The sequence below is a fragment of the Podarcis melisellensis genome, assembly GCF_964234715.1.
Source record: "Podarcis melisellensis genome assembly, chromosome: 5".
Taxonomy (NCBI): domain Eukaryota; kingdom Metazoa; phylum Chordata; class Lepidosauria; order Squamata; family Lacertidae; genus Podarcis; species Podarcis melisellensis.
Window position 1 is genome coordinate 70,598,314 of NC_138537.1, and position 13,747 is coordinate 70,612,060.

The window sequence follows — 13,747 nt, forward strand, 5'->3', positions numbered from 1 at the left end:
CTTGTAATTGACTCTGCAGCCAGGTGAGAGGGTGCAGTTACCCAAAGGTGGAACGTGTGGCCACTAAACCTTTTGAGGTGGTACACATAGATTCGGCCGGTCCTGTCAAGGAACCAAGTCTAGGGGGGGCCAGGTTTCTCCTAACTTTTTTGGATAATTTCTCGCAGAGTTCCTGGGCTCACGGTCTCAAATCCAGGGAGGATGCAGCACAGCTGATCAAGAGCTGGATTGAGGGGGTGGAACAGAGGTTCTCCACCAGGGTTCAAGCGATCATCAGTGACAGAAATGCTGAGTACACTGGTTTGGCGTTGCAGAAGTTCTTGCAGAAGAGAGGGATACGCCACACAGTTACTTCACCCCAGCAAGGGGGGGTGGCAGAGCTGAGGAGTGGAGCTCTGGTTAAGGCTGCACAGGTGATGCTGAAAGAAGCCAGGTTACCTCCTGAGTTTTGGGTGGAGGCTACTAGGGCTGTGTCATTCACCTGGAATCGTGTCTACAACTCACTGGTAGGTGACACACCGTTCTCTTTGTTAAATGGCCGCAAACCCCAGGTTCACTTTCTGCGGACTTTTGGGACTCCTGCGCTTGTCGCTTTGCCTAAGGCTTTGCAAGGGCCAGATGGAGCCAAAGTCCAGAAAATGATCTTCTGTGGGTATGAGCCGGATGCCCGTGCATGGCGTTTTGCTTACCCATCAGGTGATCAGAGTAAGGTGCTGATCAGTAAACACGCTGAGTTCTTAGAGGAGGAGGTAAAGTCAAAGACTCCTGTCAGGCGTGATGTTCTCTCAGATTGTCTCTCTGACCCAGAAGACAGTTCTGATGAGGCGGAAGAAGGGGCTGAGGCTGCTGATGACGACCAGGTCACTGACCAGGGTCAAGAGCAGGGTGTGGCATGTCCACAAGCTGTTAAGGGACTGCCCAAAAGTGAGCCTAGTTCTCCTGTGAGTGTGATGGAGAGGATTCGAAGACGCTTTAAGTCAGAGAGTGAATCCCATGATGCAGAGGATACACCTGCTGATCAAAGTGAGTCAGAGGAAACACCTGAGTTTGTGCCTAGGAGGTCCAGTCGCACAACTAAAGGTATCCCACCAGAAAGGTACCAGGCCACAGGTGCGTGGGTAAGTTTCGCACAGTGCGATTCTGAGAGTTGTGAGGTGGTTCCACAAATGCCAAATAGGTTTGCCAAGGGAGGGCACAAGGCATTGGGGAAGGGATCGATCTCACAAGGTGTTACTGAAGATGTTGCACAGGTATCACGCAGGGACACAAGGGGGGGTGTTATGGTTCAGAATTTATCTGGTTAAATTCCCCTGGTGTGTGTCACCTGCTAACGTCAGCTTACAGAAGCTGGGCGGAGACAGAAGCTTTTAGAAGCTAAGAAGGAGGAGTTTTTCCCTGTACTTTCACTTCTCTCTGTATCTGTGAGAGAAAGACGTGCCTTTGGACATGGCTGAAAGAAGCCCCGGACTTTGATGCTGTAATGTTTTAATAAAGAGCTGTAAATAGACGAACCTGTCTGTGTATGCTTGCATCGAAGCAAGACTGCTTTACACGCTGTTCAACTCTGCTAAGCCGTGACCTGAAGGAAGCAACAGTGGCGCAGCTGTGAAGAAGTGTGCCGGACCCGTTATAAACTGCTGATTGGGATCGTAAACCTGTCCCCGGTCGCGGCCCCATCGATCAAGGGAAGATCGATATCTCTCCACAACAGGTACCGTATATCCCAACTTATTGCACAGTATGGTTCACAGTCTTTGCTCCCTCATGTCAAAAAGCTGAAATGAAGAGGCTCTGCTTGAATCTATTGGCCAGTGGTTGTAAGCATGTTAGAACGGTGGGACTTTGGTGCCTTGGTTCTGTTACACTGAAGAGATCCAGCATGCAAACGAAGGCATTGGATGTGTAATCCTGCCTGATACCCAGCAAGTGCTTGCCCCAAGAAAAGCTGCTGTGGCTCAGCCTGGTGTCAGTGCTCTTATCCAATGTGTCCTCCTTCCCCTGTGGGAATCCTTTCGCTTCCTAAGGCATCTAAATTTCCCTGGCCTGCAGGAGGACATTCTGACAGGAACCCTCAGCGTCCGGGAGAACCTCCAGTTCTCCGCCAACCTGCGGCTGCCACAGAACAGGAACAGCAACACAGAGAAGAAGGTCAAGGTTGATGCTGTGATACAGGAGCTGGGCCTACAGGACTGCGCAGACACCAAGGTAAGCCACAGAGCAACGTGTGGCCCTCCAGATCTGGTAGGAGTTCAGTTTCCATCAGCCACAGCCATCATGGTCCTTGTTCGGGGATTACGGGACGTCTGGAGTTGTACATCTTAGAGAAGGCCCAGTTCTTACAAACATTCAGGAAAGCCTGTTTGGGGGCTCCAAGATGCAGGTGGGAATTTGCATGATAAAACACTCTCCTGTATATGGAAGACTGGCTCGTTGGAGAGAAGGGTCCCAGCCTATTCTTCTTGCTAACTTGCTAGATTTCTTTCTGCCGGAGTCTCCCTCTTTGGAGGCTATTCAGCCCCATGAGCCCCTGCTCCACACTTACCTTGTGAAGAGGAGACTCTACATATTCCCTGACACAGGTGGACTTCCTCCTCTGCTCTTGCATGAGGGCTGTGCTTGTATGAGGACCCTTTACATAGGAAGGTAATAGAAGAAGCCCATCCCCTTGTCTTGTCCCTCATTTCCATAGAGAACCAAGCTTCTTAGCATCTGCTTTAGAATGGTGAATGTTAATGAAACAGGAAATGGTAGAATAGCTGGGTTACGGTTTGTCTTTGGTGGAAGGTAAATTCAAAGGATTTTTTTAAAGCCTTTGTATCCTTTTATCTTCCCATGCTCCCTGCTTCTTTCCGTGGCGTCAGATTGGGACTGAATTCCTGCGTGGCGTTTCAGGGGGTGAGAAGAAACGCTGCAGCATTGGCATGGAACTGATCACTTCACCTTCCCTGATCTTTCTGGATGAGCCAACCACAGGGCTGGATGCCAACACAGCTAATGCCATTATGCAGCTCTTGCACCAGTGAGTTTCTGTGTGTTCTGTCTCTGCTAAAAATAAAAACGCCTTAACCCAAATAGGTCTTCAGAGAACTCTCACACACTCACTCAACCCCCCCCCAAAAAAAATGCTAATGAGGCAACGGAGTGATACGCATGAATGGGAAACTAGTGTTCATACAGCCAGAGCTTAACATGCAGCTTCTACTGCAGTAGTCCCCATTGCTAAAGAGACAAGCCACCATCCAGTTTAAGAAGCAGCTTGCCTCTATGGCAGAGAAATCTGCTGCAGGTGAAGCAACATCTGCATACGATTTTTTCTTATTTGCGTTTAATACACCACCAGAAATAATACCTATCTGCATAGTAGCAGTCGCACATCGTCCTTGGAACACACTGCCAGGGCTAGAACTCAGCAATTGCTGAGCGCTTTCTGGTGGCAGCCATGCGCTAAGGACCTCTTTCACTCCAACATCTAAGCATTATCTGCTTTGCAGACTTTCCAGGAAAGGGAGAACGGTGATCTTCTCAATTCATCAGCCGCGCTACTCCATCTTCAGGCTGTTTGACCATCTGACCTTGATGAGCAAGGGAGAAATAATATTTGCAGGAGCAGCAGATGAAGCCACAACTTATTTCAATAGCATTGGTAAGGAAGAAAAGAGTCTCTCCCAGAAAAGAAACAAAAAGCACCTATGACTTCTGGAGGAGCTCTAGAAAGACAGGATGGAACTTTTAAAGCCAGCATGTAAAAATATTCTGATTTCTTCTCAGAGTGTCCAGTAAATCATCATGAGCTGTGGCAGGAAATGCCCTGAACTGAATCTGTTAGGCCTGTCCTTGTGTGTGTGTGTCTCTCTCTCACACATGAATTTCAATTTCAGGCTATCAGTGTGAGCAGTTTAACAATCCCTTGGACTTCTTTCTGGATGTAATCAGTGGGGAGGTGATACAGTCCCAGCCTCAACAAGACTTGGGTGAGTGTTTTTCCCCCTCCAGTAATTGATTTAGTTTGAGAAACTGAGTCGGGGGGGTAATCTTCCCAAACTATAATGGTTGTAGTTGTGGTTATGGAAGCCTGACTTTCAGACAGCAGGGCCTGCCTTCCCAAGGACAGAGACCATCCATTAGATATGGCAACATTTAAATTCTCACAAGTACCTCTGCTGCTCTACCTTTGCTTCAAGGTAAGCCTGAGAACAACGGTAGGAGAGGGGCTGAAAGAGTAAGCTGTGAATCTGATTCAAATCAAATCTCCCCTCATTTTGAAAGGTACTTGTTGGCTGCAGACTAGTCACATGCTCTTGGCCTCAGGCCTCCATCTGCAATATGGATATATTAATACTGACCTGCCATACAGGAGTGGTGTAACAATTAATGAGATAAATGACACTATTTGAGCACCCTTGTTGAGAATTATAATTATCCCACCATTAACAGAATGGTGGGATTAGGAGACTCTACATATTATCAGGGACAAGAACAGAAAACGCCCATCGATGAGCCCAGGAACCAGCCACCCAACAGTGCCAAATTATCATCAGCTCCCATCCCTTCTGTGTACTCTGTCCTGTGCCTTTTATGCTCAGCCTTTAATAAATGGAGATGGAAGCAATGCAGCCCACAGTGAAACTAATGTGTCTGCATCAGGCTTGAAGTAGGAGATGGCATACAGCCATTCGGGAAATTTAATTTTCCACTAACACCATAATAGCACTGAGATCAGCCTTTGCTGGTCTCCCGCAAGCCGGAACTATACAGGCTCATGAAAACGAGCCATAATGAGAGCTTTGTACACTGAAATGATGGGTAATTTTGAAGATCGTTGGATACTCCTTCCCAGTGTATAATGAAGATTAGACTAGCCCTATACAATGTTATTTTTAGGGCACCCTGGTCAAATTGCCCTGAGTCTGGCTGCAGTCATGTCTTGTCAAAAGCAAAAAGCTTCGGGCAGAAGCAATTGTAATTTGCCACTGCCGCCGCTGAGGTTCTGAAGAGCAGTGGATTTTCTGCCACACCTGCAGTCCAGCTAGCCACAGTGGCACCCGTGAAAAGTGGTGGGTCAGAAGCAAATTTGGCCCAATCCCTGTGTCCGTTTCAGGCTGATGCAGCATTTGGGCCTGACTCAGACCCTTTGCCAGCCAGCGCTGACTTAAGAATAGCTTGGGATCCAGACCTGCTTTGCCCTTGGAACAATTGGAAGCCTTCTGCAAGGTTCCGCCAAGAGACGTCCTGCTGGTGAACCTGCCACCTGCATGCTTGGCGGGTGGGTGAGGGGGGGTCTGCACTGGCAGAGTGTTGCAAGTGTCGCTCTGTTGGTAGCTGGCAAGGGTGGCTGATGCGTCCAAACGGATTGCGACCTGATGCCAGGATAGCTAACAGAAATCACATTCATTTTTAGCTGGGATCGATCAGGGAAAGTGCCACCATTAGACAAATTGAGATGGCCACCTCAAACAGCAGATAACTGGGGCTGGGTGAGGAGGAAGCAGTCTGCTAGAAATGTCCCTTACTAAGCGAGCAGGCCGGAGGTGGGGGTTATCCCACCTGGCCACGCCCTCCAGCAGGCATTACACATGCGCTTATGTTGCTCAGCTCATGGGATGCATGCTGGCACCATGGCTGACTAGGTGCCAAGTAGGCTGGTGTGCAAGTGGTGGCAAGGTATCGAAGGGCAGAAAGATGTGGCCTGGTCTGCACTCCACCCCCAGGGCCTTGTACACATGGGTGCAGTGGGGTGCTGCCCCATCCCTGTTGTTGCAGGAAGATTCCACTGCCAGTCCAGTCTTTTTTTTGCATGTAGAATGTGGAGCTGCCATCTTGTCCTTCGCCTCAGGTAACATATAATGCCTTGGGCTGGTAGGAACTGGGTCATACCGCTTGTATCTTAAGATGAATCAATTGCCTATTTAAAAAAAAATCTATCTTTTGTTTGAAGCAGGCAACAAGAAGGATGGCCTTTTCTCCAGCAATTGTTCCCTTGACAAGAACGCGCTTTCCAGTTATTACCATCAGTCCTCCTACTATGAGCAGCTGCAAGAAGATCTGAAAAACCTACAGTCATTCCAGAACCAAGGCTGTGATGCTACCACATCAAAAGCCACTTATGCCACCTCATTCGCCCAACAGGTGAAGGGGGAAAGGGCTGGGAACAGGGGCAGGAACAGAGAAAGGGTGACGGATCCGCAAATAAGCACAACATTTGCCTTGATCCATTCAAATAAGCCTGTAATAAAACTGGGCTACAATCTGCATAGATCAGTTTTGTTTTCTCTACCTATTTAACCAAATGTGGGGACATTAAAAATCTTTCTTCTTCTTCTTAAGATGGCCATTTCTCTGTTGAGATTCCTGCACTGCAGGGGGTTGGACTGCAGGACCCTTCCCACTCCGCGATTCTGTACAATAATCTCCATACAACTACCAAGGAAGGGCTATCCTCCTTTTCCTAAATCATTGACCAAAACACCCCCAACTCTCATTAGCTGGAGCTCTGCGTCCAATATTGTATTTAGAACTCACATCGGCATCAACAGCTACTATAGTTTTGCCTTCTGCTGCTTGCAACCAACTCTGTGACTGTACGTATTGCCATATGGGCAGCGGCAGTGCTTCTGATTTGCGTTCTACTGCTAAGAGTGATGTCTGCCACTTTGAATGAAGAATGTGATACATCATTAAGCTCGTTGTAGATGGTGACACGCCTGCCCTGAGCAACGATGCTGTGTGTGCAGCACAATCACAGGATGGTACCTGACAAAGTCCTCCTTGGGGCAGACCCATAACAATTAATGGACTGAACTAACTAATGTCTGTCCATTTCAGTGGATCTAGTATGTTTATGACTTAAAAGGTTTCTTTTTGTTTTGGTTTGGTTTTTCCAGATAATTGTCCCAAACATGGGACACCACTTTGCTGGGAAGGTGGACATTTTCACAGATAGCAACATCTTTAGAGGGGGAATTGTCAAGAAGTAGGGAGAGAGATCCCTCATGTCAAGCTATTAATGCCACACTGTTCTCTAGTTGTATGTTGTGAGCTGCCGTAATGTGAAGCATCTGCTGAGGAATCCTCAGACCTCCATTGGCCAGATCCTTTTGGGCATGGTCTTCTCCTTGTTGGTGGGGCTCATTTACTACCAAATCCCAGACACTCTGCCGGAAGCCCTACAGAACAGGTAAGGTGCTCATTCCTACTCAGGTGGCCCTCGAGCACAGCATTTCACCATCTTTCTTTCTCCCATGTTCCCATGTTCTAGCATGTCCAATGGGAATGTTTTTGAGCATCCTGATGGGCCTCCTCAGCAATTGTAGCTTGGGTGAGTCCAGAAGCTATTTATGGTTCCAGACTGACTCCTGGCAGGTTCCTCTGGATGCAATCCTCTGAGAATAGTGTATCTCATCAGGATTAGAGATGGGGGCAAAATCAGGGTCAGTTTGCATTTTGATGTACAACTGCATAGTTTGCACTTCTCGGAACAATTTGCAAACCAAAACACAGCTATCCTTTGACATTCACACCTGCAGTGATGTGTACATAAATGTGTGTATATTGGGGGACAGTTGTACGTAAAAATGCAAATATTAGTGAAAATAACATGCAAGATGTATTATAATAAAGAAAATGCATGCAAAAATGTTGGAAGAATGTGAATTTAAATGCTGACAAATTCTTATGAGCATTTGAGTGAGGGGTGGGGAGGAATCACAAACTGATGTGGAAATGTGCAGGATTGCAGACTGGAAAAATGAGATACAGAGAGAACCCAAAGTAGACATCCCCTAATTGATATAAAATCCATACAGTATGTGAGTGCAGTAAATGAAGGGAGGGAATTGAAATAAAATGGCACAATTTTTCTTAATGAAGAATTATGCTGTTACTGCTAATTTGCACAGTTGCAGTTTTAACTTGACCTGTGGAAAGGGACCCTTCTAACCACTGGACGTCTTACTCAACTGCCTCTCTGACATTTCCAGTATCAGTAGGCATTTCTCATGCATTTTCAAGCTGTTACTTTCATACTGGCTAGAAACCTGCCCTTTTAAAAATAAAGTGGGTGGGTGGCTGGCAGTGGAATTCTGCACTAAATACCGCAGTCTGCACTCCTGCATAATTGCAGCATGCACAGAGTTATATGTAATTCCTCTTTCATACATCTGTTCTTTTTTTGCTGCAGGCTAGGAGCTTTCTTTTTCATGGTTCTCACTCAGATCTTTGGGAACTTGTCAGCTGTGGAGCTCTTCATCTACGACAGAAAGCTCTTCATGTGAGCAGCAGTCCTGCTTCCGAGAAAATCCATTCTGTAATAGACATGCCCAGTGCCATGGCCTTTCCAGAAAACTGTGCCTGCAGAGTCTCAAATTTAATTAGATGTGTAATGGTGTAATTATGGCATCAAGGAGCTAGCCAATGCAGGTTTTCCTCTCGAAATTTTGCTTGCAGGAATAGAAGGGGGAGCAAGGTTGAAATCATCAGCTGTAAAAACAACAACTCCCCCTCTTTGTTCCTTCCATGCCCCAGCCTTCCACCTTGAGATAGGATTGTAGAACGGGAAAGGCCATCGGTCCAACCACTGACCCCGAGAGTATTTTGACCCTGAATATGTATGTCTCCAAGAGAGATGATTCCACTCTCTTGCTTCAAGGGGAACTTTGGTTCCATTGTGACACTGTTCTTTATAGGCGGGAATGGAAATCCACCCAGTGGTGGATTTGGGGCTCTCAAATTTCAGCACCTCTCCCATTCCATTCTTCAGCAATGTTTTGGCACCCCCTGCAGCATGTCGCATTACCCTAAAATAGTCTCTGATCCACCTTCCTAAAAACCTTGTTCACCTGTTGAATCCCGTGTTGGTGGCAGTTTTTTAAATACATTAATGTAGAGTTGTTGCATCTTTGTGTCCCTCTGCTGATCGAAGGCTCTGATGGGTTCCAGGAAAGTGGATGGTATTGAAAAATATTATCCATTTTTTTTACCTCTTGCGGCCCTCCCTCCCTGCATTTCTCCTCCCATGCTGTCCTAGAGGGTTCTCTGCAGATTTTTCATGCAGCTGCATGAAAGAGGGAAGGGGGAATAGACTATAATAGCCTCTCCCTGCTTTCAATGTCAACTGGACCAAAGAGCTTTCTGTTGGTATGGAGACACAACCGGATCCAACCCTGAGTTTCCTCCTTTTCCTTTTCCTAGCCATGAGAGTGCCAGAGGTTACTATAGGACATCTGCATACTTTCTAGCCAAAGTGTTTGCTGATCTCGTTCCCAATCGAATCCTGCCTGTCCTGCTGTTCTCTTCCATTTCCTATTTCATGATGGGTGAGTAAAGTGTTATGTTGTTTGATCTGAACCATCAACTGGTGGGGGCAGTGGTGACATAAGGGGTGGGGAGTGTGACATTTCTTCCAGTCCAAATCTTTTTTTGGCGGGGGGAAATAAGACACAAATGAAGGATTTTTAAACGCACAATTCAAAAGGTCAGCAAAGACATCAAGGACAGTATGAGCAGAGAGTAGGCCATGTTTCACTGTTAGACCAATTTCCAACAGATCATCTAGGAGTGGACCGTGATCTGCTGGTTGCTGGGATTCTTGCAGAGAATGATGGACTGCATGAATCCAGCTGGCTACTGTTCTCTTTCTTCCTTTGTGAGCCTTTTGTTCTTTGCCAAACATGAACAAAGCTTGGAAATCTCTCTTCAGCAGGAGTCTTTGGACACAAATATGCCTCTGATCTGTTCCCCACCCCCTCACAACCTTGAATAGCCCATCATCAGCTATGCTTTTTTGTTCTCTTGGGAGTGTCAGCCCTGCAGTCAGTAACACATAAATATTTGCCCAAAGTAAGACACAAATCCATTTCCTCAAGCAGGAAACTCATGAAGGGAAACAACCAACCAAAGGCCACTTAGGAGAGCCCAAATGGATGCAGGGATAGAAGCACTAAATGAGCTAGGACAGTGATGGGGAACTTGTGGTCCACCCAATGCTCTTGGACTCCCAACTCCCATCAACCCTAGCCAAAGTGACCAGGAATGATGGGAGCTAGAGTCCCAGCAGTTTCTGGAGGACCAAAGGTTCCCCATCCCTAAACTAAGGGTTTGAAGGATGCCATGCAACTTTTTCTCTTTCTGCCCACCTCCAGGTCTCAAATATGATGCAGAATCTTTCTTCCTGCACGTTTTGTCTCTTAGCCTGACTAACCTTGCAGCAGTGAGCATGGCTTTCCTAGTGAGCGCCAGTGTCAATGCATTTGCCATTGCCAACCTCTTGATTGCCCTTCCATATGTCTTCATGATGGTAAGCTGTTCTGTTTTTCAGTTCTTCAAAACATTAATATGGATGGTGCACCCTTTTTTAATAACGTGCATGGCTACTTACAAAACAGTTTCTGCCGGAGTTTAAGCTCTGCGTATGAAATTTCTAGGGTATAGTTAGACGTTACAGCAAAAGACAAAACTAAGATACTGAAATCAGATACAAACAGTAGCCCCAAAAGCACCAAGTATTTGTCCCTCATTGCGTTGCTCGCTTCTGTGACTTCGAGCCAAACTATAGAATGGCTAGATCGAAATGTCACATCAAACTATGGTTAAGCGAGATGTGAATGAGCCCAGTCCCCTAAAGAGCTCTTTTGCTCCCCACTCCCTCCTAAGGAGGAGTTTGGAAGCCTTAGCTTACACTAATTGTAGCATACCTTACAGTCTGGAACTGTGGTTAATGTTGGTCATGGTTAGTCAAGCCAATTTCAGAAACCGTGGTTTGAAGTTCGGCTTGTTGAAAATTAATCCATTTGTTACTCCTAATGTCACCACAATTGGTGGTTAACCAAAAGCGAAAGCTAATGCTTCCAAACTTGGAGGATGACTCAAAGTGCCTGTCACTGTTTAATGAACCCCTTGGGACTTGTTAAGTTCTTACTGTGGTCTTTAATTATTTGCTTGTTTGTTTGGGCATCTTATATCCTGCAGGTCTTTGGTGGGTTTCTTGTAAACCTCAATTCCATGTTGAGCTGGCTGTCCTGGATCAAATGGATTAGTATCTACAGATATGGCATGAATGTGAGTCACAGGGACTGACTTTTTTCCAACTGCAGCTCCCTCCCCAAGATGTTTTTAAGGTTATTTCCCCAACTGCCCTACAGGTCTGGAAAGAAGTCTGCTGGGAAGGGGTTGGTGAGAGTCTCCCAGGAGGAGAATCAGTGGGTAGGTAAATGATTAAATCAGTGTTTAACAAACTTGGGTTTTCAGCTGTTGTTGAACCAAAGTATCATCATCACTACCTAGCAGGACCACTGGTCAGGGACGATGGAGTCCAACAACAGCTGGAGACCCAAGTTTGAGAAACACTGGGTTAAATGCTCAGACACTTCCCATCTGACAACACGGCTTTGTACACCTAGCTCCAGTTATCTTTTCTTTCCCTTTTGCAAACAATATCAATGACAAAAATGCACCTGGGGAGAAAAGTGTCACAAATGGGTGATTCTGGAACTGGTTCTGATGCTCATGCAAGTTTATTGTAACATCCACTCTAGCCTGAGCTGTGGCATCAGCATCAAAATGTCTAACCCACCCCAATTTAATCCAGATTTACTTTCTGCAGAAAAACCACCCAAGTTGTTTAAAAAAAAAAAAAACATAATGCAAACAAACAGATACCTGAACTGGTTTGCAATATGAAAGCACCCAGAAACTGGGTGACCTGACAGTCAGAAATGTCTCCCCGTTTCAATTTCAGGCTCTGACCATCAATGAACTTAAAGGAAGAGTCTTCTACTTGAACTCTACCAGGTAAAAACCATCCTGTTGGGGAGAGTAATCTAATGGGGGATGGGAAGCAGAGAAAAGCTGGCAAATCCAGAGCTCTGCTGGTCTCACACCAGCCAGGACCAAAAGTTGGGGCTGGGAGCAGCTGGATGGGAAAGTAAGTGTTTACCTCCAGGGCTTGCATTTTCCCTCCCTTGTCAGTGGTGTGTTGGAGAAACATGAGGCCATGGGATAATGTGGAGCCCAAGGGGCTTTCCACCCACCTCTGCATTCCCTCCTCTGTTCTGCCATTGGAAGGGTAGAGAAGGAGGGATAGCTCCAAGAGAAATCCAATGGCCCTGGCCACATCCATTGCACTCATGAAGAACCACAAGCACCCCATGGCTGAGAACAAGAAATGGTGAATCAAAACTGATACCAACCTCTCTTCCTGCGGTTGAGTGGGAAGGTGAATTCTGCCTCTGAAGTTGCACTTATCACAGCTGATAGGTCTCATTACAAGCTATTTTCCATGAATTTAATTTTTATAAAAAGACAATTCAGTGGGGGGGGTTTGGGGGGGGTTGAAAAATGAATGCAGGTTGGCAAAGTAAGAGTTATATTCTGGAATGTTTTCTCAAGAATGTTTGCCTGCTTGTTAGCTATGGGGGTACTGTGCAATTCCCAGAAGGTCTGGGTTCACTGGGCTTTTACCAGCAGCCTACTTCCCATATTCTTCCTTCAGGGTCCCTGGAGAGCATTACATGAAGGACCAAGAGATTGACTACAGCACCTGGGGTTTCTGGGAGAATGAGCTGGCCCTCTTCTGCTTGACATGCATCTTCCTCTTTTTTGCTTACATGCAGCTCTTGAGAGTAAACCGTTGGAAATAGACTACCGCATTAATGAGCCATTAAGAGAACAGCTACCCTGCTGGAGTCTCTCCTCTATCTTATGAAATTAGGACTTGTTTTTTTTTTTAAATTGGTGATAGCCTGCCAAATTAAGATGTTTTTACGCTCCTCTTGGAGTAAGAGAGCAGGAATGTACCTCCTCTTTGTACATTTTTTTTTAAATAAAATTTTTAAAGTGCCATGCTGCTGTCAATGTGACCTGTTGATTGAAAAACCATTCAGTGGTACTAAAAAATGCATGTCTTGGTTTGCATTTGGTTCCTCACCTTAGCAGCAATGATTATGAAAATAACTTACTTTGTTCAGTTATGAAAGGAAAGTTTTCCTTTTTCTTTTTCTACAAAATCATTAAATTTATTTTCTATATAAAGAATTGCATCTCTGTACACACCAGAATTCCAGTCAATAGGCAGGAAAAATACAGTACATCACAATACATACAGGATTCAAATTAATCAGGGATACCAAATATCATACAAAAATATATAAATTAGGAAATTAAAATGGCATCAAAGCAAGATGCCATTATCTGTCTTAATCCAGATAGTGGTTTATAGTAGAAAGGCACAAAAGATTAATCAAGGCCTCCAGAGTGCTTTCCCATACCCATAAGAAGCAGCATCAAAACATGATTGCACAGTATTTTAAAAGGACACAATTTGGACAGGTAAGTATTACTTACACAGGCTTCCACCCAAAACTGAACATGCCCACAAAAATAGTATGATCTGCAGTTGCCATGAATAAATCTGCCTAGTGGTAGGACCCAAGTCTTTAAAAGAACCTATACAAAACTTTCACGTTTTTAAAAAGCCTGAATTCAGTCAGCTAATAAAAAAACAAAGTAGCAAATATCCTTTGGAAAAAAATTAGGAAATGTCTACTTCAAGCTAACCATCGTTCTGAGGTGGGAAAGTCACCAAAAGATCCTTTTAGAGTGAACTTGAGATTGTGCCCCCTGCATTGGTAATCTTACCATGTTCTGAAAATGACTAGAAAAATAGAAAGAAGGAAAGATGATTTTATGTTGTTAGCGACATCCTTGCATAGGGAACGTGGACAGCCCTTGTACATAGTCAGTTTGGCTACAATAA

At 45.5% G+C, this 13,747-nt stretch overlaps 1 protein-coding gene across 3 annotated transcripts in view; it reads left to right on the forward strand.

Moving 5' to 3' along the window:
* LOC309370902 (broad substrate specificity ATP-binding cassette transporter ABCG2-like) overlaps nucleotides 1–13,436 on the forward strand; it is a 35,021-nt gene extending 21,585 nt beyond the window's left edge. For 2 of the 3 annotated variants that reach the window (XM_081913099.1, XM_081913098.1), the window contains 12 exons: nucleotides 2,050–2,205; nucleotides 2,862–3,019; nucleotides 3,492–3,643; nucleotides 3,879–3,971; nucleotides 5,936–6,126; nucleotides 7,023–7,174; nucleotides 8,177–8,266; nucleotides 9,187–9,311; nucleotides 10,137–10,291; nucleotides 10,963–11,052; nucleotides 11,732–11,784; nucleotides 12,485–13,436. In XM_081913099.1, the coding sequence (XP_081769225.1) occupies nucleotides 2,050–2,205; nucleotides 2,862–3,019; nucleotides 3,492–3,643; nucleotides 3,879–3,971; nucleotides 5,936–6,126; nucleotides 7,023–7,174; nucleotides 8,177–8,266; nucleotides 9,187–9,311; nucleotides 10,137–10,291; nucleotides 10,963–11,052; nucleotides 11,732–11,784; nucleotides 12,485–12,632 (1,563 nt within the window). In that variant the 3' untranslated portion in view covers nucleotides 12,633–13,436. The remainder of the gene's footprint in view (nucleotides 1–2,049; nucleotides 2,206–2,861; nucleotides 3,020–3,491; nucleotides 3,644–3,878; nucleotides 3,972–5,935; nucleotides 6,127–7,022; nucleotides 7,175–8,176; nucleotides 8,267–9,186; nucleotides 9,312–10,136; nucleotides 10,292–10,962; nucleotides 11,053–11,731; nucleotides 11,785–12,484) is intronic. The other variant, XM_081913100.1, reaches the window with a different exon arrangement.
* The last annotated feature ends 311 nt before the right edge of the window (nucleotides 13,437–13,747 follow it).